The sequence below is a fragment of the Lygodium microphyllum genome, chromosome 5 (genome assembly GCF_053477565.2).
Source record: "Lygodium microphyllum isolate KBCC chromosome 5, Lygodium_microphyllum_v1.1.10, whole genome shotgun sequence".
NCBI lineage: Eukaryota > Viridiplantae > Streptophyta > Polypodiopsida > Schizaeales > Lygodiaceae > Lygodium > Lygodium microphyllum.
Window position 1 is genome coordinate 22,013,670 of NC_141139.1, and position 27,929 is coordinate 22,041,598.

Consider the following 27,929-nt stretch of genomic DNA (forward strand, 5'->3'; position numbering starts at 1 on the left):
TTGACAATTCCACCCTATCACCGTGCTTTACGTGCACACCAGCCTGGGGGCCTTGGCCTGTCGCCCTGCTCTGGGGTCCCGCTGCCCTGCCCTGGGGGCCGAGAGAGAGAGAGAGAGTGCGCGTGCTCTCCATGGCCGTGGGCCCCATGGCTCCTACACTTGGCCCTTACTTTGATCCACTGGCCCTAAACTCTCAACTAGTGCAACCCACTATGAGAGGGGGAACTCCATAGCATGCACAGATAGTGAAAGAGAGGGAGAAAGATCGCTTGAATCTCCATAGCTTACGCAGAGAGAGAGAGAGAGAGAGAGAGAGAGAGAGAGAGAGAGGGGGGGGGGAAGAGAGCGCTCCCCATGGGTGCAGCTCCGTGTTGGAGAGAGAGAGAGAGAGAGAGAGAGAGAGGGGGGGAAGAGAGCGCTCCCCATGGGTGCAGCTCCGTGTTGGAGAGAGAGAGAGAGAGAGGGGTTTGGGGTAGAAGGGAAAATTCTTTACTTTCTTTCAAATTTATTTAAGCTTGGAGCATGGTATAGGTTCGGGAGGTCTTGAGGAGGTTTGGGCTCTTCTTTAGGGGAAAGGGGCTAATAGATTGTTATCTAACAATTCTTCATTATAATTTTTTTTTCCAAGTGAGTTGTATAAATATTTTTTAATGGTTAAATTATTTTGTATAGAGTTTAAAGAAAAAATATTAGAATATTTTGATATTTTTATCAAGTAGCCTTAGTTACAAATAAAAGGTTCATAAAATAGGGACATTGAGGGGCCAATAGAGGTCACTCATGGATGTATTGCTTTAGGGTTTTATAAAATCTAAAATATAAAAAAATTTATATGTCTCAATTGTTTGACTTAAGTTAAATTCACTTGTAATTAAAAAAATTTCATATTATATTGTTAAGTGGCTAAAAAAGCCACATCTTTCTTGTAAAATTGCCACTCAATTGGGATGGGGTGTGTTTTCCTTTTGGAGGGTGCTCTTTTATTGGCCCTTTTACCTTAGTCAAAATAATATATAATAGATAAATTATTACAATAGAAAGATTGCAAAAATCAATTTATCATCATGACTACATAAATCAATATATAAGATCTTTGAAGCTCTTTTGGAGGATTCTAACTGTGAGTTAGATGGAGGTTAGATGCCTTTAGATGCTTAAATATCATGAGCATCCATGTCCAACAACCTCTTGTCTAGACACTCAAACATTGAAAGACAAATAACTAACTTATTTTTTAGACCTCAAAACTATCAAAATAACATAGCAAAATATTTGTGCATGGTTAAGTGTGTATGTGTGCTAGCATATATGAAATATTTTGAGAGTTGCCATATGAAACCTTGTTAGAAGAAACAACTCTCTAAAAATGCTGAAAAGCCAATACAAAAGGCTTCAATGTAAGTGGGTATCTACATATGCAACTATCCTTTCACCATCTATGTACTCATGCAATTAGACTATTAGTGCAACATCATCCTTTGATATGATCATTAGCAATTGTTGCCTCTCTCCTTCCCCTTTGCGCGTGCATGCACAAATGCTAACCCATGTTGCTAGGTCCAAAGATTGAAGCATATATATTGCTATTAGCTAACATATTTTTTGTCACAACTTGCTTGCCATGCCAGACAACCTTCATAAACTATTTCATATGACCATACAAAGTACGGGTACTCGCCCTTAGTTTAGATTTAAAAGTTTTATTATGTACATCTCTCTCCTTGTTTCCATATGTGCATATGCATGTGCCACTTTGTATAGTAAATGTGACTTGTATCAAAATCATATGAAACTGCTCAATAACTTTATGATTATGATTGTACTCTCTCTGTGACAAGTAAGAAGTCCCTTAGAGCAATTCTACATATAAACATGTGAGAAACATATCCTATATCCTTAATCTCAAAGCACTTCTTAAGCTAATCTTCAAATCATCTAGCTTACCATGAGCACTCCCATCAATCAACATGCCATCAACATAAAGCACCAAAATATATAAGACTACCATCATAGGTTTTGTTCGTATAAAGACAGATCCATATCACTATGGGAATAACTCTGTGAATGTATAAAGCCATCAAACTTATGATACCATTTTTAGGTTCCTGCTTAAGTCCATAAAGACTTTTCCTTAACTTGCACACTAGGTATTCATTGCCCTTTTCATCAAAGCCCTTAGGCTACTACATATATATATCCTCATGCAGGTCCCCATGTAAGAAATCTATTTTAACATCCATTTACTACAAGTCCAAATCCATTTGTGGTGCAACCAAGGCTAGTACCAAGCAAAGGACAGTGATCTTGACCATTGGTGATAATATCTCATCAAAGCCAACTTTCGTTTCTTGTTTAAAATCCTTAACAACCAAAAGTACCTATATGATGGATTTGGGCGACTAGGGGTGCTCTTCAACTAATACACCCACTTGCATGGGAATGCATGTTTACCATTTGGTAAGAAAACTAAAACCCATGTATGTTTTTTTAAGTACACAAACAAAGGACATCCATGACTACACTCAACCCCATCGTCCAAAAGCGTGCCTAACCCGTGGGGGCCAGGCGCAGGAGGTGGCGGCATAGCTTCCATTCGTGACGGAGAAGTTCACTCGTCGACATAGACGTGATGGCCTAGGAGGCAGGTCGATAGCGACCTATCCAGCAGCAAGCATGCCAAGTCGATAAGGCTGAGCCTACATCTGTGGGGTCTGTCCTTTGACGTGTCTTCATCACCCGTGTGCCAACTCTCATCTTGCTTCTAACTCGCGTCTGTCAAACCCCGTCTTAACACCACCTGTCAGCATTAGTAGCAACTCCATAGCTCTATCATACGAGGAACGTCTCGAGGCCACCAACACTTGCGGAAGCACCTTGCCTACACTCTCTTCATCCATTGATCTTCTTCATCCCTTGGCTTTGAAAGGGAGTGGTCGAGATTGGGTGGGATTGATTGAGAGAGAGTGGCGCTAATTAATGAGCCCATATTTAGAAGAGAAGCTCGACTCATATTGAGAAGATACCCTCCACTCTGTCAGCCAAGTAGAGAGAGGAAGAAGGAGGTTGATTATTGAGACCATATTTGTAATACATATTTGGTTGGAGAGACAACAGGTTCAACATAAGCTCTTGTAATCAACAAGCGGCAGCTCTCATGGTGCTCATGTGCCATTCTATATTTGGTGAGAGTGGTGTAACATAGTTTGGTGCTTGTTGAGGGTTTTCATATTTTGAATTTTATAAAATCTAGGAGGTTAGGAATTACCCTATTAGTGCCATGTAGGATAGGATGTAGGTTAGGTGTTTCTTTCCATTCTAAAGCTGTATAGATTGATTATGAGGGGAGGTTTGGGATCATCGTAGAAGTGCCATGTAAGCTCAGTTTTAGGTTTGGGAGATTTGTGTATTATATATAGATAGTATCAATATTGATTTGGTAGAGTAAATAGAGTGGAGAGGAAAATATTAAGATATATGCATTATAAGATAGTATAGATTTGGGAGAGCAAATAGAGTACATTTCTTTGATCTTTAATATTTTATTATTAGAGAAAATAGAAAACATGGAGTGAGACCTTGATGAGGGTTTGATGCATCCCCAAAGTTTTCAAAGATCAACAAAAAGAAGACCCTCTTATTTCTCAAGTCGCCTTGATTCATGTTCCTCAATCTTATTAGGCCTGTCTTTAAAGATAATCTTCGATGTCATTTTCACCAATAGTAAGACCAAAGCAAAATTAAATAATTCATGATCTCAAGCTTTAAAAATGACAATTTAGACGAATAGTTATTGATCCAAGAGAACTCATTATACAATTGCCGATTAAAAAAATTTGTTGATCCAAGAGAACTTTCAACTCATTATACAATTACCAATTAAAAAAATTTGTTGATCCAAGAGAACTTATGATACAATTACCAATTAAAAAATTTTGATTCGAAAGAGGATTGATGATTTAGCAAAGATGAAAGTGCACAAACATAAAGAGTGGCATACACTAAGGTAGGGTTGCTACAAAAGACAACTTGGTAGAACAAAAACAAGTATCTCTAAGACATTTTGTTGCTCATGTTGCGAAAACAAACAACACATGGGTCAAAGGAATGTTCAATGTGTCTAGACATGTTTTCTTTGTAAACATTATCCTAAAGCACCACTTTGTGGAATAATTGATCCTTTTGGTAGAAAATGTGAGTCACTCAAGTTGAAGTTAAAAAATGTCAAGCGTTAAAAATGTGTAAATGCACATCTTATTAAAAGACTTGACATCACTAGGATTATTAACTAAATTGGAAAGCAACCATGTATATGACATTGCGTTTGTGCCAAGCTTACCAACTTCCTTTCAAGCTCCTTTACAAGTAAAGAGGGAAGAAAGAAACACTTGAACAAAGCAAAGAGTTTGAAAAGTAGATAAACTTATCCACGCAAGGTAGCATCAATAGAAAAAGCAAGAAGTTGGTACGTAGTGGGTAATTAGTATTGTTCAAATTGAATGATCCTTGAGTTCTTATCTCAAATAGATTATGCACTTATTATATATAGGCTACTTGATATTCATGCGTACAAGCACATATGTATGTATTTATATATGTCCGTGTGTATGTATGCACGTACGAATGTGTCAAATAAGTGCTATGAATCATTTAGCTTTTGACTCTCCTTAAGTTCCAAATGGAATGAAAACTACCCAACTTTATGAGTGGTTTCTAGTTCGTCGTCTCTAGCTTTCTTTTTCATAAAGGAAAAGATGTGTTAGGAATGATTAGCATCAACATCTCTTAACCAATGCTGAGACAACAAGAAGGCATGTTGTAGTGGGAAATAAGAATTGGTGCATTTTATTATGTTTTTAATGCAAGATACAATACAACATTCCAATGCTTGTCATGGTAGAGTAAGAAAATGTCAGCAAATCCGGAGCTTTGAATTTAGCATGCATGCACAGATGTGAAAACATAGTTGGTTTGCACACTACTAGTGAGTTGCATTGTTTTGATAGGTCCATATTGTTGATTGCAAATTGTTACATCTCTCAAAACTTGCATTCCTTAAATGGATTGATTGCCTATATATAGTAAATCGTCCCTCGAGTATTTTGATGCACACGGGTCAACAACAACTTCTTTTCAATTCACAGAAAATCATATTGGGTAGGAAAACATCCACCTTTAAAGTGGCAAGGCATTTGCTTGTTTAGATGAATTAATGCATCTCTCTTTTGGAGACGAATATATTGTTACTTAATAGAAATGTAGAACACGTCAGCAATGTGTGAGGGAAAAGGAAAATATGGCATGGTATAGTGAGAGCCATGTTAAATGGAAACTCTATGGCATGATTATTGATATAGTTAGAGCCATATTAAATGGGAATTCCTTGAAACGACCGCTTATCCAAGACTTTGAAGAACAATAATTGTGCCAGCATGTTGGTAGAGAGATGTTAAAGGGAAACTCCTCGACTGACATCACAATAATCGTTCCAACATATCTGACATTTGTGGGACGTTTGGTGGAGTTCTCTACGCTAAGGCAAGAAAGGGATATTGACCTACCGTCTCCAAAGGAAGGTATTACATATATATATATATATATATGTGCACACACACACACACACGGAGAGAGAGAGAGAGAGAGAGAGAGAGAGAGAGATTTCCCTTAGAGGCAGTCGGTAAATTATCAACATGGGCGATGATCTGCGTATGCCATCTAATATTATCTTCTACCTTGACATACATACATACTAGTTATGCTTAATATCACCCTCAGGCCTCCACCTTGTAGTAATTAATTATCATTTGTTCTGTCTATTATATCGACTGCAGGCAATGAGGGCACCGCCCTGCAACGACACGTGGCCTTCTTCGATCGCAATAAAGATGGCATCATCTATCCTTGCGAAACCTATCGTGGTATGATTCTTATTCCTATCGCTCGCTGCAGGCTTCTAAATTGCTTTTCCATCCATGTACACACATCATCATTCCGTGTTATATAGCCGCTCAGAATATAATCTACACACATCATCGCGCTTCGTCGTCACATTTGTGAATGTGAAACTGCCTTCTTGATCCGCGGTAGCATGTAATTATACCGTACTCATATACACATACATACCATGCCTATGCGTACGATACGATGTGTGAACCTAACTGGATGGCCGACGTCCCCGACCCGGCGGGATTGCAAAAAGCTCTCAGGCTTGTGTGTCACTTGCTTTGCTTTCTACCTTTGTCAGCTTCCATTAGCTCACCAAAAAGGACAAGTAGCACAACAAAATCATGCATTACACGTGTAGTGACATGCGAAACCACATCATGATCATGTGTGCTAGGGGTATATGTATACCCTCTATATCATGTACACTCAAGGCCTATTTACAAATAGTCTTATTTGAAGAGTTAATAAAATAAAATAAAATAAAACATACCATTTTTCTATTCAATTTGTAAACTATCCTTTTCTTTTTCATGTGCCAGTAGTGAGATACAAGTCAACATCAACCACATTCCATTGTGGGACCAAAGTTCGTTTCTTCCGAAGGAGTGAGGTTATCCGTTATAGTGATAAATAAAATGCTTGTGAGAAATATACACGGATTTTAAAATAGAATCAATATAATTGTTAGCCCAAATGACATGAGAATGACAAATCAAATATTCCCTTCAACGCTTGAAAATGCCATGCCAAACGTAGTTCACATGCAACTAATTGATCATTAATTTTGTTTAAGAAAGGTAACACATCTATTACAATCGAGTCTAAAGACAATTACAAATTACTTGTTATCCAAATACAAATTCAAGGGAATGAAATCCTAGACACACTCACTAGACATGTAGACATTCTTTGATGCATGAAAACATACATTACACCTTACATGCACAAAGAATGGTGCCGTAGCAAACACAATAACCTCAATGTACACAAAGGGAAAAGATGAGAAGAAGAAAGGGTAAATGCTTATTTGGTGGCGTATTAAATAATTATGCCACACATGCACCATTATTCACTTATTCATCAACCTCACATGCATATAAGAAACCTAACCAATTAATTGAGAGAGAGAGAGAGAGAGAGAGAGAGAGAGAGAGAGAGAGAGAGAGAGAGAGAGAGAGAGAGAGAGAGAGAGAGAGAGAGAGAGAGAGAGAGAGAGAGAGAGAGAGGTTTGCCCAAGGATGTGTGGTAAGAAGGATGTGGTACCAAGATATTTTGAGAGAGATATGGGTAAGTAGAGAGACCAAGGTAGATAGAGAGAGAACATAGAGCTCTATCTCATCTCATTTTAGGAGTTGAGAGAGATATGGTGTAAGTTGACAGATGGACATCGAGAGAACATAGAGCTCTATCTCATCCCATTGTAGGAGTTGAGAGAGATATGGTATAATTTGAGAGACTAAGGTGGACATCAAGAGAACAAAAGCTCTATCTCATTTTAGGTGACTTAATGAAAGCAAGCTCGTTCAAGATGTGAAACAAATAGGGATCAGAAGGATGATGCTACTCAAGCGATTAGCAAGGCCAAGGCTTAAGTTGTTTGTCCTTACAAAAAAGAAGAGTACGGGTTAGCAAAACACCTAGACTAGAAGGAGGCTGGCCCATTAATAAGGGATGTCAGAAAGGGAAAGCCAAGAAGGTGTATCCCTCAAGAAGCTGGCAAGCAACCCCCCTCTCCCCATTTTTATGCAATTATTGATGGTTTTGATGACCTTTTTGATTATGTTAATGGATTTTGTTAGCCAAAATAAGTAGTCTATCAAGATCATCCTAATCACATGGAATACGAGAGGGATAACCACATACATGCATCGAGAATGTGTGCTATAATCTGATTCAGAGACACAAACTAGGGATTGTTGTTGTCTAAGATATCAATCTTAATGATTTTGGAGAGTCAAAGATGCCCCCTTTCTTAGGTTCTTTGTTTGGTAGTTATGGGTAGTTGATTGTAGCTTCTATAAAGGATAATTTTGCACTAGATTATGCCAATACATCCCAAAGTCAACAAAAATTGCACTTGCTTAAAAATATGCTGGTTGCACAACATATACACTTGACATTGCACTTACTATATTAGAGGGGAAAGGAGCACCTTAAATCCCTCTTTAATATGAGCTATGAATATGCTCAAATGATTGAGTGTGATATCTATTGTGAGCAGACCTTGGTTTGATGCAGCTATGGTTGCCTTGTGGTACTTTACACTTTGAGGCATTGAATGGTATACCTTTCTTCAATAATGCCCAAAGTGTTGATACCTTAGAGATCTTTTGAAGTCCTCTTGAAATGATGCAAATAGCTCCAAGATTGGTTGAGTATAGAGAGAGAACTACGTGATACTTGCATCTAGGTAGGAGCTACAAAAAATAATGAAATTTTAGGTGGAGATAATAGCAAAAACCTATGACAAGATTAATCATAAGCATCTCAAGGTACTCATGATGTGTGCACACGTGTGCATATATGTTTCTAGGTAGAAAAAGAGAGAAAGTAAGATAAAATCAAGATGGGATGACAAAGAGAGAATCTATTCTATATATTATTTAGAGATTTGCCTTGGGGATCCCAAACCAACTAGAAAGCCTATATGGCACAAGGGGAAGAAGTTTGATATTCAAAAAATAAAGATGGTTTTTTCTTGAAGGGTGAGTGGGGGTTATAATTAGTTTCTATCAACTCTCTCTCTTTCTCTCTCCATTGAACACCACACACACACACACACACACACTCTCTCTCTCTCTCTCTCAAAAATAAAATAAAATAAAAATAAACATTACAATATGACCATGGAAAAGAGAAATGCGAGTCTTTGAAAAATTATACGGTGGCTCTCTCTTTTTTCACATTTTCTTAGAGAAACTAATGATTTTCTAAAAAAATAGACATATGATATGATATGATATTTTAATGGTTGAACATATGCATGCATGTGTATAGACTCCAAACATACAAATGCACATATACTATTAAAAAGAGTTGGATTTCTTTTTCCATTGTACATATAGATTGAGACAATAATTTTAATGGTTAAACATATTCATGCAATGCATACATACTCTTAAATCACACATAAATGCATATAAACGATTAAAATACATAAACAATACATGTATACATATGCATGTATGTGTGTACACATATATGCAAACACACATACATATATGCATATATACATGTATACATGTTCATAAACACATAAGAGGAATGCATGGTTACACACTTATAAAATATGCACTTATGCACATATGCACATACGTAAACACATACATCCACATACACACATATGTATGCATATATGTATGTACATATATATGCAATGTACATACATGTAGACATATGTGTATACTTGCACACATATAAAGTGAAGAAATATGAGAGAGAGAGAGAGAGAGAGAGAGAGAGAGAGAGAGAGAGAGAGAGAGAGAGAGAGAGAGAGAGAGAGAGAGATTTACAAGTCCATATAAATAGACACACATGTATTAAACATTTGTATATATATGTGTACACACATACACATGTATACCAATATATATGTATACACATGCGCACACACATGGAGCATAGAAAAAAAAAAGAAAAAAAAGGAAAAAAATATGTGTGTATCATTCATACGTACATACATACATATATGTGTGTGTGTGAGAGAGAGAGAGAGAGAGAGAGAGAGAGAGAGAGAGAGAGAGAGAGAGAGAGAGAGAGAGAGAGAGAGAGAGAGAGAGAGAGAGAGAGAGAGAGAGAGAGAGAGAGAGAGAGAGAGAGAGAGATTTACAAGTCCATATAAATAGACAAACATGTATTAAACATTTGTATATATATGTGTACACACATACACATGTATACCAATATATATGTATACACATGCGCACACACATGGAGCATAGAAAAAAAAAAGAAAAAAAAGGAAAAAAATATGTGTGTATCATTCATACGTACATACATACATATATGTGAGAGAGAGAGAGAGAGAGAGAGAGAGAGAGAGAGAGAGAGAGAGAGAGAGAGAGAGAGAGAGAGAGAGAGAGAGAGAGAGAGAGAGAGAGAGAGAGAGAGAGAGAGAGAGAGAGAGAGAGAGAGAGAGAGAGAGAGAGAGAGAGAGGAGGAGGAGGAGGAGGAGGAGGAGGAGGAGGAGGAGGAGGAGGAGGAATTCTTGATACAATTTATGAATTGTAAAATTTTTGTAATGTTCAGGCTTAGTGTGTGAGGATAATATACATGCCACAATAGACTCATTGTGAATAGAGATCAACATTAAATGTGTTTGTCTTTGAGAAACTTTGAGAAATGATCATAAGGGTTCTTTGAAGAATATATAGCTTAGGCTTAATCCTATTCATATTGGTCTTCCACTCTTTATATATCAGTGAGTGCCATATCTCCATGTATTGTATTTACGTGCATTCAATATTGTACTAGTCTAAATTACCAAAAATTTTTAAGTTAAAATTATATTTTTTATATTAAACTTTAATGAACTATCTTGCCACATCAAAGATGCTTTCAAACCCCGGTGATGAGAAGCACTAAGAGAACATCTGTGTGAAGCACCGAGAGAATCATTTCATTATGAAAAGGGTGCCTCTTATATAGGCATCTACAAATTTTAAGCTTACCTAATTAGTAACCTCATATATCAATCACCCTTTTTCAATTGCATAAGCTATTAGATTTGGATTTAACTCCCTTTTTCCACAAGATAGGGAAGGATTCATATGAGTTGATTTTGACATAGTGATTGAGGTTTTTGTTTCAATGACATAATGTCCAAAAGGAGGAGTTGCAAGTACTACATGAGAGAGAGAGAGAGAGAGAGAGAGAGAGAGAGAGAGAGAGAGAGAGAGAGAGAGAGAGAGAGAGAGAGAGAGAGAGAGAGAGAGAGAGAGAGAGAGAGAGAGAGAGAGAGAGAGAGAGAGAGAGAGAGAGAGAGAGAGAGAGAGAGAGAGAGAGAGAGAGAGAGAGAGAGAGAGTGTGTGTGTGTGTGTGTGTGTGTCTTTGTGTGTTCGTACATGTTGCAAGTTGCAAGTCTCTTGATGGAAATACCTAGTCTTACCAACCAAGTCATGTCTAAGAGTTACATGCATGTGTCTCTAAGAGTAGCAATCAATATTTTCCATGTAGGATTGGTGTTATGTATGATATTTGTTTCCAGTATGAATGAAGTATCTAATATATAAATGAGATGGTTTATGTCCCAAACACTTCTTGAAGAGAAAAATTCTCATGTTGGGTCTAGATCTTTAAACATCCTAGAAGTAGAGCATGTGTCTTTCTAGTGGCTTATAAGCTTCTTATAAAGGCTAAATAAGCTCCTTGACCTTTGGTTTTCCGTGACCCATAGATCAGTCAAGACCATTATCATGATATTATAGATATCTTACTTCAATAAATATATTTTCATACTTAATTAAGAATTCTATGTCTATATCCCATAAGTAGGTCATATATAAGGTCTCCTCTTGTATAGCAATTCCATGGTGAAACTTGGTTCTAACTACTTTAAGTCCTTTCGGAGTTCAAATAATTTTGCCATTTTTCCATAAGCTTACTTGGAATGCATGATTGTGCACCACTGTTATAATAGGTAGTGTAATTGGGGGAACATGTGGGGTGGCTCCTCCAACAGACTTGAAGGAGTCCTCTTAGTAGTCGGTCGAAATTCATATCCATGCACATCACCATCCACTCTCCCCATGGGAAACCTAGGACTTAGTTGAACATGGAAATCTCACTTCTACTTCACAGGGGAAGAATGGACAAGTCACCCCTAACAACAATCTAATGCCCACCTAAGAAAGATCACTTTGTAATCAATCAAAGGCAGGGATGAAGTTAACACTGCACTTGGTTCAAAGAGAGTGAGAGACGGGGGAGAGTGTAACTTATTTTATTTCATAATCCTATCGATATTGGGAGGGTCAGGATTTAATCTACTCTATCTAGTGTTGGTGGAAAGTTACCTGACTGATCGGGTCCACCCAGCCATAGGCGTTCGATCGTCAGGATCGAAGCCTCCAACTTTCCTCGATTGGGTTTGCTTTAGTTTTCTAATTAGCAAAGCATACTACCACACTATTTGGACATTTAAAAAAAATAGCTTCCTTTAATTACTTAGTTAAACTGGGTTTATTAAACTCAATCTTTAGCACATAACAAACAATTCGAAAATCAAATACTTTATTTCATAATAACAAGCAGAACCACCACTTCGCATAGTGGTACAAAACTGTCTTTTTGCAAAAAGATATTGTCCAAGGACCTTCCAATCTCATAGAATTGGGTTGTATGTGATTGCACTCCGTTTGCGATCAACAGAGAATTTACTGGCTTAGAGCCCCTCTAAGCTTCCCTGAGCCTCAGGAGCCATCCTACATTGCAAGGGCACTTATCACTCAGCCCTTTGCCCTCTCAGGTGCTCGAGTGATAAAAAACCAAAAGCACCTATCTCCCTCATCGGGAGCATAGGACCCCCACTCACCGTAGTTGAGTTTTTCTACACTCTGTAGAGTGTTTAGGGAGCATTGGGTTGGGGATCCCAATGTCCAGAACCACCAGAATCAACAACTCATTTGGCTATTACAAGCACATAATCATACGAGATATAATTTATCATTCACAAATCCAAAAGCAGACATAACCATAAAAATTTTTTAACTTACTTGTCAATGTATGCAATGCATAGAATCTATCCCCCTCATCAATTCCCATGCTCTTTCCTAAAAAACAATTGATAATACTAACATATTTTTATAAGTTTAAGTATATTTTAACTAATCGTAATCTATGTGACAGACTTATCCAATGGGTTTTTCTAACATTACTAGCTTATCCTTCGTTGCATCAATAGCAGAGAGACTTGTGCATGGGTCGTTTTGATGTGACGCTCTATCCTTGTTTATATAGTAATCGAGGGGGGGAGGGGGAGGGTAAAAGAGAGCGCGCTTGATTTTAGTGTTTTTGATGACATCATCGATGATGTCAGAGAGGGGCTCCATTTTTGGAATGTAGTGTGGAGATAAAGATAAGAATTTATGAATATATGACGAGCATAGCGCGTCGCGTCATTGGTGGGCGGGAGTCACTCCAAGGCTCACGACTTAAGGTGGCGGCGAAGGCATAGACCTTGGTGTCTTGGCCTTGGCATACTTGGCAATGGCTATGAAGGCTTCATTGGCGCAGTTGGCTGTGTGTGAGAAGTTCCCACTAGCTTGTAGGAAAAGCTTCCCAGGAGGTCACCGGTCCCGATAGTGTCATCACCCAAGTACACTTAACTGCCAAGTGACTATCCACTAGGCTAGTTCTTTTTGTTGTTCTATACTACAAACGTAGTTTTAATAAGCTTACCTTGGGAGGGTTTCCCAAGCCTTCCTTCAATTATCTTCATAGTTAGAGCTAGTTTTAAAAATGTGCAATCTTTACCATTTTGTTTTCAATATAAATCAATATTTGGAATGTATATGCATATTATTTATTAAAATAAACTAAGTAATGGGGACATTACAGAACATGGAGAAGAAAGAAGGGAATTGGGAGATTGTAGGTCCTCGTGAGAAGTACTTCGCCAAGCATTATAAGATATGAGTAACTAAAGTTGGATAAGTTTTCCTTAGTTTTCTACATGTTTTAAATGTTTTACAATTGAAAGAAGAACAAGCAATTGGTTCAATAGTCTAAAATTCTAACATTACAACAAAAGATACACTAAAGGTGAGTTTCATATGCACAAGCTAAAACACTTTTGAAGGTCCATGGGTATGGGGCTAGAACATCTTATTATCCTCTTTTCCTTTTCTAAGACATATTCACATTTAGAAGCTTGTGTAAAAATTGCAAATAGTTAGTCACTCACTTGAGAAACATGATAACAAATGCAAATTCAAACCTTAATATTGTTTATGTTGCACTTGTATGAGGTGAGAAAAGTGCTCAATGGATCCAACATTATTAGTTTCAAACCAATGTTAAAAAATAAGTAAATATCTTGGAAATTGTATGGACGCTTGTTGTATCACAAACCTCACATTGTGTCCTTTGTTTACCGCATTTACTACATATCGATTGAGGATTTTTGACTTACACAAAGTGTAGAAATTAGTATATACTGAGGTTACTACTTTTTATGGAAGCTCTCATGCATGCATTGATTAGATGGTTGGCAGCAAAAATCCAAATCTCATGCATACTATATTCTATAAGTGTGAACAACATCATTTGACATGTTTTGCATTGGGAGATAAAGGAAGAATTGAGATATGACCTAGTGACATTATAATGATAGGAATCTTGATGCCATGATCTCACTATATCATAGCATCTTAGTGTTGCATTGGACACATATATGGTTGCAAGTGGCCCGTTCTCGGCATTGTCTTGAATAAGGAATGCCTAACCTTAACTTTAGCCTTTCCTTACCAATATCCATATTTACTACTTTCACTTTAGTCAAACATATTTATTCTTTTAAAAACAGACTCTCGGGAGTTGAGTTCACAACATTAGAAATAGTTTGCTTTAATTTACTTTGCTTATTTAAACATAATTGTGAAAATGAATACATACACATGAGAGAGAGAGAGAGAGAGAGAGAGAGAGAGAGAGAGAGAGAGAGAGAGAGAGAGAGAGAGAGAGAGAGAGAGAGAGAGAGAGAGAGAGAGAGAGAGAGAGAGAGAGAGAGAGAGAGAGAGAGAGAGAGAGAGAGAGAGAGAGAGAGAGAGAGAGAGAGAGAGAGAGAGAGAGAGAGAGAGAGAGAGAGAGAGAGTGTGTGTGTGTGTGTGTGTGTATGGTTAGCTTGATGCAGTACACTCACTCTATATAGGTTTGCACACAAAATATAATAGTGTAATAAAATAGATTCTACTAGAAAGTATTATCTAATATGGCATACTTACAAAATAAATCATATCTTTCCAATTTTGAAGGATTCAGAGCAATTGGAAGCAATGTGTTAGTCTCCCTCATGGCAGCAACCGCCATCAACCTTAGCTTAAGCTACAAAACATTGGATGTAAGTATAATACTTCATCTAATTCAATTTAGTGGATGTAAATATAGTACTACTACTCAATTCAATTCAATTCCATACTTATTTTAACATTTCTTGACCCAACTCTAAATGTGTGCTTATTGTCTTCAGACTTGGATACCATCGCCATGTTTACCAATCTACATAAAAAACATTAGTAAAGCAAAGCACAAAAATGATTCAGAAATCTACGACTCAGAAGGAAGGTGGGACTCAACACATGGAAACATGCATGAAATATGGTGCATAAGTTGAATATATGCTTTCTTTGGCAAATTGATCATGTCAACATCTACAATTTAGACTCTAGCTAGAATTGGTCTTGATTTGGTTATAATTTATAATTAAGATGGAGTTTGTGGTATAGTTTTAAAATTTGAGTGTAGTTTGTGCTTATACACACAAAAAGTCATTGTTAGCAAATTAGTTATATTTTAAATTTATATTGGTATTATTTTTAATTTTAGGTTTCTTCACCAAAGATTTGAGGAAATATTTTGCAAGTTTGCACAAACACACCCAGATCGACTTTCTAATGAAGAATTTAAAGCAATGAGAAGATCATTTTGGACTAATCCACATGCAAGAGGGAGGTAAGGAGAGCCACTTGTCTCTATGTTTCTCAATAAACAAATCCTATCTATTTGCATCTAGTTCAATTGTATGAGTGAGACTCCACTGTCAAGTAAATACATATTCAATATTTAGTTTCTAAGCTCTATTCATTGTGTTTTTATTTAAATAACACATGTGTATCCAATTAGATATGTACACTAGTTTTAGATGATATATATCTTCCAAAGAAAAACCTAACCATGAGAGACTCCTTAATCTCTTAAAGGCCACCTTAAACATATGCCTCTTAGATTTAAGCTTGCCAAAAGGAGTGACATGAACTCTTTCTTGACTATCCCAATCAATTGTATAAGGGATACATTGAAGGGGGATTCTCAAATAAAATGTTATTTCCAATTAGCCAAACAACCTGAACCGCACTAGCTCTAACTCCTTTTCATGTCTCTTGATTTCTCATCTAATCTGCATTCAATACCTAAATAATGGATGAAGGAATAGTGTTGTTTACCCTCCTAAGTACCCATGCCCCAAGTTTCTACCAAATAGTGCATTAGTGTCCTTGAACTCCCAAAATAAATTTAGGATGCTTTCTATACCTCTCTTGTAGAGGAAACACATTGAGTCACTTGCTTGAATTTGGAGTCTATCTTTGGTAGGGAATTCATGCATTAGCAATTGCCAAAGAATTAAGCTTAACCTATCTGTAAGAATAATGTTTCATAGTTCCTTTTTTTTTGGCTTCTAGTTCTTCAATAATAATGAAATCTATTCTTTGCTTTTCCAAGCTTCTCAAACCCCTTATCAAATTTTCATCAATCAACTTTACATTTGATTTTTAGGGGGGCCATTATGTGTATCAAAAACACTGCTAAAAAGTGGCTACCTAATGTAACACCTTATGTACTCATGTTTTGACTAAAATCGATATTTCCTAGTATATATTAATAGAGAGCTCTTGATAATGAAACTTTAAAAGCATAAACACTAACAAATATTTAGTTGAACTTAATCCTAGAATGGGGGGAGGTTGTTGGAAAGGTGATGCATCCATTGAATCCAATTAAGGAGCATTACTCTTTGTTGATTATGATTAAGGGAGATTCTTAGGAAGGCTTTAAGAAATGAGGAAGCAATTGACAGGGATTACCTTGATGCTAGTGCTAGGCAGCTTGATCTCAACATGCACAAGGTGGAGAAACAAATGTGACATAACATTCAAGAGTTCTTTGCAAGGTGGCACAAGGTGGTTAAGGAGAAAGGTGCCAAGGTCTTTCAAGATCTTGTGGCCCTCTCATTTTAGATTAGAAAGAGATATGTTGATTTCACCATCTATGGCATGTTCTTCTACTTCATGGGGAGGATATTGGGGGAAGACGAGTTCCTTAGGTGGTTCATGCGAACCTATCATGAGAAGGCACTATTGTAGTAGTACAAGTTTGTGGGAAGAGGGTTCTACTTTGCCTTGGTCAACACCCAACAAGAAAAAGTTTTGATCGTTGCCTTAGTAGTCACCTTCAAATGTAACTATGTATATGCATTGCTACAGGGTCCTCATTTTAATCCAAATGACTCCTTGCAACATGAGTGCCCAATCTGGGCTATCTACTACCTTGCATTAATTACTTGATTATGGAATATAGCACACTATCTTTATCTCTAGCACAGGGACTATATGTCCCTAGCTAGCTAATGATGTCATCAAAGTGAATAAAAAGGCATGCATATTGTGGGATAGACAAAAAAAGATCCCCGAGTTCTTGGAGGTATATGATTTATAGGGTATTGAGGTGTGTGTGGGTGTGGAGGTCAAGTTCATTCAGTTCCTAGATTCTTGCTACATCTATTAAACAACCATGTCATTTGGCAAGGGGTTGCAAGCAAAAGGATGCAGATGAGGAAGAGGAAAATGTTAAAAATGAGAAGGAAAAACAAGTGAGGATATCAAAGGCTAATGAGGAACAACCTTCTGATAAGATGGAAAAGGGAAAATACCTACAACAAAAGGGGGGCAACGAGGCACAATCAAAACCTAATGATCATCTTGAGTTTCAATAGAAGATCAATAGTTAGAAAGATGTTGCCAAAGGTGAGGCTAAGCCTAGTGGCTTTAATGACAATTAAAATGGGCAACATAGCAAGGATCATCCAAAATCAAAGTATGGAAAGAAGGGCAATATCTCTCTCAAGAAATTGGCATGCACATCACTGATTGACAAGAATGTGTATGCTCCGTTGGCAGAGGAAAACAAAGAGTTTTACTCAAATTCCTACTATGGTCAACCTATCTAAGTTAAACATCATTTCTTGGAACATCAGAGGTCTTAGTTTGAAAAGCAGGAAGGTTGCATGTAGACGTATGCTAAAGAGGAGGAAGCCAAATATATTAGCATTGTAAGAAGTCTAGTTGAGTCCTGAAGATATCGAAGCATTGAAGATCTTTAACTGTCAACCAATACTTGGAGTAATTGAGAGAGGTAGAGGTGGGATACTAGTATTGGTGAAATATATGATGTGGCTACAACTATTATGGAAAGAGGTGGATGGCTCTGCAATCAGAGTAAATGTCACTGTTTCAAGTAGTGTAATACATGTGTGGTCAATGTATGCCTACAATGCCTTTGGAAATAGGGATAAACTAGGGAATACTTTAAGCTTGGAGCTCAAGCAAAAAATGACAATCATGATTGGTGATTAGAATATGACAAACACATAGCTCGATAGATCACACAAGGGGGTCATGATGATGCTAGTAGAAAGAGAAAATTAGGATAAAATAGATTCAGAAACATGGTTTAATATATATCTCTCACATGTGTGAATAAGATGATGCTAAAGCTTTCACATGGCACAATCGAGATAAGGATGGCTCATGGCATGTGGGAAAATTAGATCATGCTTATGTCAACAATCAAGGAGGATGGTAGGTTGTTCCATAGCTGAATCTCAAAGTAATGATAGACGTCACTAATGCAGATCATGCCCATGATTTCTGCACGCTTGAAGATGGTGCCCACAAGAAACCCTATAGCAATGGGCCACCCCAATTTATGTTTAATAATACGTTTCTTAAGGATGGGAGATTTATCCAAAAGCTAAAGGATAAGTGGAAGGAAGTCATTGCAAATGTAGTGGATTGATTTATGAAAGTGAAAGCTAGCATAGTAGTTGTGATGAAAGTTGCGAAGCAATATGGCCGTTCTAGAGCTAAGAATAGGCAAAAAAATTTTAATATGACTGTCAAATGTAGAGAACATGTGCTACCTACTCTTGATGTCTGTCCTCATGATATGTATATGGTTTGGATGTTGCAAAGAATTGAGGATTTTATTAAGTTGGAAGAAGAAAGGAGAGTTGTTGTTGCATAGATGCAGCTAAAGGGAGATTATTATACTAAGAGGGATGCCCCTTCATCAAGATTTTTCAATGCCCTCCAACTTAAGCACAAAAGGGAAAACATTACATTAAATGAGGATGTAGAATGCCCCTTCATAGAGCTTTTTCAATGCCCTTCAACTTAAGTAGAAAAGGGAAAACATTGTATTAATTGAGGATGCAGAAGGAAAAAGGTTTGATGATGACATGTCCATATCAAATGTCTTTGTGACTCACCTATCAAGTATAGTGGAGGTGGCCCCAACACAGGAAGTGGATAATGGGATGAAGCTATGCCAATTTTTGGCCCCAATGGAAGCTCCAAGGTAAGGAAATGGTTGCTATGATGGCATGCCCCTTTTCAGAAGATTGAATATTTTGTGTAGTTTAAAAAAATGAGAAAGGGCCATTCACTTGGGTCTAATGGCCTTTTAGTAGAGGTCTATGAGGCTATATGGGAAACATGTGTTTGGGTAGAGGAGTCATATCAAGATTTGCAAATAAGGGTTGTTATCCGTGCATGTGACTTCGTTAGTGACTCCTGTGCTCGCAACTCCAATTGTTGCTTCCACGTTAGTAGAGTCATTCACGATTTCTGCTTTTGAATTCTTTTTCTTCGGGGCCATGATGGAAATATGATTCGTAGAAAAAGAAGAATACGACAATAATACTGGTTGGAAAAGGGTGTAGGACTCTTGATGATGATGATGGATATTGCAGGATTCAATGATGTAGACCTCGTGGATGGTTCTTCGTGCCTCGTGGCAATACTTCTCTCTTTGTAGTAGATGGAATAAGGACGAGAGTAGAGGTATGACTTCTAACCGGATTGATAAAATATGGTAAATTTTTTCAGTGTCTTCTCTTCTCAGATTAGAGTAGAAGAGGATGAGAGACCTTTTGCTTATCCCCTTCCTTGGGTTGAATGGAATGATGTCTCTTCGTCTCTCAGAATAGAGTCTCCTCCTTCTCAATCAATGTCTCATCCTCGTCAGGATTGCTCTTGTTCCCCTCCCTAGTCATCCCCAGGCCCTTGATTTATAGTTTTGCAAGGGAGGTAAAAGAGAGAATGCTTGCTTTTTAGCGTTTTTCAATGACATCATTGATGACAAAGAGAGAACGCTTTCTTTTAGCACTTTTGATGACATCATTGCTGATGTCAGAGAGGGAGCTCCATTTTTGTAGCGCGAAGATAAAAATTTACAAATCTATAGGTGAGCACCATGTAGCGTATCATCGGGCAGTTGTCACTCCAAGGCTTATGACTAAGGTGGTGACTAAGGCATAGACCTTGGCATACTTGGCAGTGGGCTACGAAGGCTTCATTGGTGCCATTGGCTGCGCGTGAGAAGCTCTCACTAGCTTGTAGGAAAATCTTCCCAGGAGGTTACCCATCCCAATAGTGTCGTCACCCAAGTGTGCTTAACTGCCAAGTGACTATCCACTAGGCTAGTTCTTTTTGTTGTTTTATACTACAAACATAGTTTTATTAAGCTAGTCTTGGGAGGGTTTCCCAAGCCTTTCTTCCATGAATTGACATATAATACCTCATTACTAATAATAATAATATTCATAATGAGAGTCAATTTCATAATTAGAGCTAGTTTTTTTTAAAATGTGCAACATAAATCAATTTTCTTTGGAATGTATACACACATAAAATAAACTAAGTAATGGGAACATTACAATACTTAGCCTCTGTATTCAATAAAGCAACTGTAGGTTGCTTTTTGTTGCTCCATCTAATTGCTACACTACCAAGGGAAACATGAATCCACTTGTAGATCTTTTGGCAGACATGCTGCTACCCCAATATGCATTTGTGTATCTAAACACCTATATATATCCTCACTTGCCTCATGTAAAAGTCCATTATGCAAATTGGACTTCACATACCTAGATATGTATTTGACTGTATCCAAATGAGGCTTTCTAGGCATGTGCATAAAACTGATAGACAAGTCCAATTGCATAACTCAAGTTTGGCCTTGTGATAGTCGTGTAAAATAGTCTCTCTGCTATCCTCCTGAATATAGTAGGGTCTTCTATCCCATCCCCAATATTAGTACTCAACTTCACATTTTTCTCCAATGGCATTGAAAGAGGCTCATATATTGTCATATCATACTTAGACAACATATCCAAGCCATATTACCTTTGGGATATCTATATACCATCATCACATCTGATCATCTCAATGCCAAGAAAGTACATTAGCTCACCCAAATTCTTCATCTCAAACTTCTTTTTAAAAAAGTCCTTCACTCAATACCAAGAAAGTACATTAGCTCACCCAAACCCTTCATCTTAGACATATTCTTCAAAAATTCTTTAATTTCAACAATCCCATTGTCACCGTCACCGCCTGTAGTAATAATCGAGTCATCCACATAGATGACTATGATGATCAAACTTTTATCTCCCTTTCTCACATAAAGTGAGTGACCAGCATAAAAAATATAAAAGCCAGTGTGGATAAATCTTGTTAGACCATGCTCGAGGTGCTTGCTTCAACCCACAAAATGCATTCTTTAACTTGCATACATATGTGGGATACTCTAAATCCTCATAGTCTGATGGCTGCTCCATATACACCTCTTCTTGCAATTCACCATGCAAGAAGGTATACTTTACATCCATTTGAAGCAAACTCCAACCTTTGGTTGCTACAAAAGTAGTCACACATCTAATAGTGGCCATCCTAACAACTAAACTCAATGTCTCTTCATAACATATGCTATATGTTTGAGCATAGCCTTTTGCAACCAACCTAGCCTTATATCTGCTAATAGATCCATTTACAGTATGCTTAATTTTTTAGATCCACTTACATCTAATAACTTTTTTGCCCTTAGGCAATGGTACTAGATCCCAAGTCTTATTGGTTTATAATTCAGCCATCTTCTGATCCATTGTTGCATCCCAATGAGCAAGCATGACCAAAAGCATCTTCAAAATAAGTGGGCTCAACATTCTCAATCACCTTACCATAGAAGCATAATGGTAAGTTGTATAACTTTCAAAACCAAATATTTTAACAAGGTATTTGACCCTACTAGACTTGGGTACTAATGCAGCCCTTACATTAGCCTATGCTCTCTATACACCTGGTGTCATGATTGAAGGAATACCAAGCTCATCATCCAAATTCTCTAAAGGACCACTGGAATTTCACGTGGGTAAGTCACTAGCTTGGGTAAGTTACTCATGAACATATGTGTGTTTCACGTGGGTTCAAAATAATGTATTTTTAAAATATCATTTTTATACATTTTTTCATATAGAAGGGTATAATATAAGGGGTTATTTACATATTGAATAGAAAAAGGTTATGTTTTATACATGAAAAATTCAAATATAAGGATATTTGTAAATAGGCCTTGAATGCACGTGATATAGAGGATATACATATAGTAATTTCCTCGAGATAACTAGCAAATGTATCATTACATTTGATAGTCTACACTAGTAGATTTATCTAAAGATGTGGGACTACTCCTTAGTCTCCTAAACCAAGGGCTAACTATAGATGTAGTACCAAATGATGTTTCTAGTCCACTAAACCTCCATGATTCTTGCCTTTTTTTTTTACACATAACTATCGTGATCATCATTATCATAATCCAATACATCACCACTAGATGCATACCAATTGCACATCTCATAAAAAATAACATTCTTGCTTACTTTGAACTCGATTATGAGAAGGTTATAACAACAATAGTCTTTCTGCTCTAAAGAGTATCCAATGAAAATACATTTTTCAACCTTTGGATCAAGCTTCTTTCATAGCTCATTTGGCACATGAACAAAAAAACACTTTCAAGTGTGATACATTGAGCTTCTTACTTGTAAAGCATTCTTCGAGAGTCATTTCATGAACTGCAATTGTGGGACTTCTATTCATAATATAGATATCAGTATAACCATCTTCACACAAAAAATATTTTGACATATTCTTTTCATCTATCAATACTCGTGCAACTTCTACAATATGTCTATTTTTCCTTTTTGCAACCCCATTTTGTTGTGGGGTATACCTACAAGTTAACTGTCTCTTCATTCCATGAGACCTCAAAAAGTCACTGAACTCATTAGAGAGGTACTCTCCCCCTCCATTTGATCTCAAAAACTTAAATTTCAAGCCTATTTTTGTTTCAATAGTAGTCTTGAAAGTTTTGAAGTGATCAAATACATCACTCTTTTCCTTTTTCATAAAATATATACATAGCTTTCTTGAACAATCTTCAATAAATGTGACACAATATCTATGACTACTAAGAGATATGTTTTGTGTAGGTCTCCAAACATCACTCTTGAAAGTTTTAAAGTGATCAAATACATCACTATTTTTCTTCAAGAAATATATACATAGCTTTCTTGAACAATCATCGATAAATGTGACAAAATATCTATGACCACCAAGAGATATGTTTAGTGTAGGTCTCCAAACATTTGTATGCACAACATAAAGTATATTCCTACACATCTCTATCATGTAAAAAGATTGTCTTTCCTACTTACCAAAGTGACATGCTTCACACACTTTATAAAATTCTACAACTCTAAAAGTAAGAAATCCTATAACCAACCCTTTGAACTGCATTGATTTCAACCATTGTACATTTGCATACCCAATATATTTGTGCCATATTTCAATGTCTGCAATGACTTCTTTGCCTTAGCATACATAGCAATATTCATAGCAAGGATTCCAGCATATAAGGTAAACATGTGGCCAACCGTACTTCCTTTTGCGACCCACCTACACTTATCATTAAAATCTTCCAATAAAGTAGCCTTTTGTATTAAATTGAACCTATAACCTTGCTCTACCTTTGATCAATAGACACTAAATTCTTTGTGATGGATGGCATATGTAATACATATGATAAACTCTTTGTCCGTCGACCATCATCATGCAATGACAAGTAAACTTTTGTGATATGTGAAATTGGGTGGCATGAATCATACCCCGTCTACACATAATCTAGAATTTATAAATCCTCCATCTCTACAAATTATTGAGCATGACTGGTCATATGATTAAATACATGTGACTCAATATACCATACATAATCATATATCCCCTTTCCTCTAATAACATTCATCATGTGCTATGTAACAAACATATGCTCATCTTTATCTTCATTCTCTCGTGAAGAGGATGCATACTTTTCTTGCTACAATTTACCACTGCATATATTATCCTTCTTAGCATAACCATGTGCTACAATATATGACATGTTTTGCCACAATAATGATAAATAATACTAGAATTACTCGAATCTCTATTTTTCTATCCACCTCTTCCTCTAGAACTCCCCCTACCTCTAAAGTTTGTAGGGCCTCCTGAAATCTACATTTCATCGAATTGCTGATTTAATATGCTAGGTATCATTAGCACATCCCATACCATGGCCTCTTGAAGAGGATTTGCCATGTCTCCTTCCTAAACTTGAGTAAAATACTTGGACTTGTATACCACCTCATTTAGATGATTCACCTTGCATGTTGATTTCTTTAGTGATAATGAGAGAGATCAACTCATCAAAAACTAGAAATGGCTTTCATAAATATACAGAAGTGACAAATGGCTTCTAGGCTTTCTCATTATTAAGGCCATCCAAAGTAGATGAAAATAGATCACCATCATTAGGAAGTGCATCAATAGCTACTAAGGCATCTACAATGCTTCTCACTTTTAAAACATACTCATTTACATACATCTTCTGTTTCAAATTCTTTAACTCTTGCTTGAGTTGAATCTTTTGTGCCCTTGTATTTACTAAAAATATGTTCTCAAAATTATCCAAGCTGCATGTGAAGTTTTTGCATTTTTTATATGTCCCAACATAGTATTATCCAATGATTGTAGATAACCAATACATCGTCCTTTTGTCTTTTGTATTCCATTATTTTCACACCTTTAATTCATATGCAGTAATAGGGTCACTCAAATCTAGCTCATTTCTTCACTTGAAACAAACTCGAACAAGTCTTTTCCAATAATAATGTTTGTCACATAAAACTTTGATGATGGATAGTTGTTCTTGTCCAACTTTTCAATGATGAGGTTTCCATTGTCCTTTGCCATTATCACAAAATTGATACAAAATAGCAAGCAAGTCTTCTGCAATATTTCACAACAAGTGTACAACAATACACTCAGTAGTCTTTTTCACCCATTGCTCAATAGTACATATAATCTGCAACTTGTTTGTAGATAAAACTTGTGTTTGCTTCTTATGTTTTCTTCTTGGCAAATACCTCATAATGTATGGATTCGAAATCTATAACTTGTGCACCAACTTTTGGTCCACACAATTGAAAATGCAATACATGTTGAAACTACTATTCGCAACCTTATGGGTCTAAAATGGAGCCCAAAACGACCTCAAATAAAATTCATTCAACTAAGACAATGTACTCTAGATTCCAATCTAGTTAGTGTAAAAGTATGTTGCATTTCTTAACATAGCACTTTCTTTGTTTTTCGTTTTTGATTTTCCATGGAATTTAAGAACATGGGGATGTTATTGAAGAACACTAGTAGAAAGTCATCTAGCTAGGATAAAAAATATACATTGTATTAATTGATTGAAGCTAGCTAAGGAATTAGTCAATCCAAAAGCTATTATTTAGAATTCATAAGACACAGAGCATGCACTAAAGGTTATCTTAGGAATATCAAGATCCTTGACTTTGATATGATTAAATTAGTATTTGAAAATATTTTTGCTTCATGGAGTCCATTTAGAATTTCATCAATTTAGTAAACAAGATACTAGTTCTTTGTTGTCAATTTAAACTTTCGAAGTTGATACACAACTTGAAGGACCCATCATTTTATTTTTTCTAGAAGTGTACCCTCAATGTGAGTTGGGTTGGATGAAGCCTAGCTCAATTACTTAACTTAATGTTTTCTAGCTCTATAGTTGATTGTGATTCTCTAATTTGTGCTTCTTGATTTTAGAGTTTTGAACCTCTTTGAAAAAGTCTTGGCTTTATTGTATTTTAGCATTAACTTAGTGTTAATTTGATCTTAAATGTTATGAGCCATTGCATTTTTTTCTTTAGTTCCAATGGAGTAACCTTTCTAATCATGGACAATGTAATAAATTTTGGACTTTATCCTTTTGGGAATTCTCCTTTCCTTTAACATTATTACTCACCATCACCTCTTTTGAAATTTTATCTTCTTTGTGTTGGTTTGATATTTTTCTTTTCTAACTTTTGTAGACCCATTCACATCCTTTATATTAGACTTGATAACTTCTTGGACTTTACTTTCATTTAAAACCCCCATCCACACCCTCATTTTGCTAGCTTAGGCAAAGTTCTTACCTTGACTTGTTTGCTCAACAATCTTCTTTTATTCCAATTTTCTTTAGGACATTTTTAGCTTTCTCCATGACCAATCTTTGAGGGATTCATGATTACTTCTTTTGAGATATAACATGATTTAAAAAGGTTGAAAGCTTAAAATTTGAAAGAGTTCCAAGAACTTAGGAGGTACTTTTCAAGATTTCATAGTAAACATTATTTCTTCTATGCCATTTTGACTCCACTATTGCAAAGTGGTAAATGTAGAAGACATCTTACAATCTACACCAAAACCTTAATCTCGCCATCAAGACAATTTATAATTAATATTTGTATCTAACACTTATACTCAAATAGATCCCACAACAAGTAGCTTACAAACTAAAAAATCACCTAGAATAAGTATATTATGGAGGATCTATCCCATCACTATTATAGACAGATAACCTCGCCCAACAACCCAAGTTGTTTGTAGAAATAAGACAATTTAACTTGACTTTTGTGGCATTGGTATCAAAGACTTCCAAGAACACAAGAGTGACTTCTTAGAATCTCATAGTAAACATGCTTTTCTTCTATGCCATTTCAATTCCACTAATGCAAGGTGGTAAGTGCAACAAACATCCTATAGTGTACAACAAAACTTTAAGCTCATCGTTAAGACAATTTGTAATTGACATCCACATCCAATACTTACACTAAACTATATCCCACAATGAGAAGCTTGCAAAGTACCAAATGACCTAGAATAGAACTAGTATTAAGGGTCCAATGTCTCACTATTGCAAGCCCAACCAGGGAGAACAAGAAACTCATTTAAATAAATAAATAAATAAATAAATATATCACTCACATACACACATCATGTGAGTTCATCATGATGCTCTTGGAGATTCTTGTTTATAAGAAAATTTATGAAAGAAATTTTACAAAAAGCATTTTTAAAACTAGTGCTATAGAGAAATTTAAGTGCAATAGATTTTAGAATACCTCTTGAACATAAATGGTCCATGAGAATTCTTAGTAGTAGACCCCCTAAGTTGTAAGGCTAGTTATCCCCCAAAACCTCCCATTTGGGGAGAACCATGCGTGTAGTGCTAGGAAGTGCCATGTGTGAGTAGGTATTAAAGAGTCATAGAGTCCAATGGTCACTCTCATTGTACATGCCCTTCCTCTTCAAAATTTCTACCAATAATTCTACTTCTAGGAGAATAAGGCACTCAAAATTTGTTCTCCTTATCATTAGGAGACTAATTTTTGTATCATCTTTGAATCAAAGTGCTAAATACACATCATATTGCTCTAAACATGTTAAAATTTTTCATTGTAGATTGGCATCATTTTTAGAGTGGCAATTTGCTTGCAACCTTCTCAAAGATGATGCTGGTTATTTTCACAAGGAAGACATGCAACATCTCTTTGATGGAAGTATATTCTACAAATTGGAGGAAAAACAAAATGAGAAGAGACATCATAGAGGAAAAATGGAATAGCATGCACACTTGTGCATGGAACAATGTATTAATTTAATAAATCTAAGGTCCCCACCTGCATCCAATACCTTGTATGTTGATAACTTGAAAGGTTGCCTTCTTTAAATAAAGTGTAATGCAAACAATAAGTAATTTAACACATC

General features: G+C 36.4%; 1 protein-coding gene across 2 annotated transcripts; it reads left to right on the plus strand.

Annotated features, from left to right (window-relative positions):
- Window positions 1-5,593: 5,593 nt before the first annotated feature.
- Window positions 5,594-27,927, plus strand: LOC148035592 (peroxygenase-like). Of its 2 annotated transcripts, XR_015690846.1 has the most exons (7): window positions 5,594-5,703; window positions 5,829-5,915; window positions 14,916-15,001; window positions 15,131-15,225; window positions 15,487-15,612; window positions 19,688-19,778; window positions 27,624-27,761. XR_015690846.1 is itself a non-coding variant. In XM_087677557.1 (6 exons), exons 1-6 carry the CDS (start codon window positions 5,688-5,690, stop codon window positions 27,784-27,786), a joined length of 573 nt encoding a protein of 190 aa, XP_087533683.1. In that variant the 5' UTR covers window positions 5,594-5,687; the 3' UTR covers window positions 27,787-27,927. The 2 variants fall into 2 exon arrangements, 1 of the variants encoding a protein (XP_087533683.1); XM_087677557.1 differs by lacking the exon at window positions 19,688-19,778 and having other exon boundaries at window positions 27,624-27,927.
- Window positions 27,928-27,929: the final 2 nt, after the last annotated feature.

What these genes read in the sequence shown, in the direction of transcription:
- LOC148035592 (XM_087677557.1), top strand. An exon ending in TCCTTGCGAAACCTATCGTG is followed by an intron (nt 5,916 to 14,915) that starts GTATGATTCTTA and finishes CCAATTTTGAAG; the next exon opens with GATTCAGAGCAATTGGAAGC. An exon ending in AATCCACATGCAAGAGGGAG is followed by an intron (nt 15,613 to 27,623) that starts GTAAGGAGAGCC and finishes TTTTCATTGTAG; the next exon opens with ATTGGCATCATTTTTAGAGT.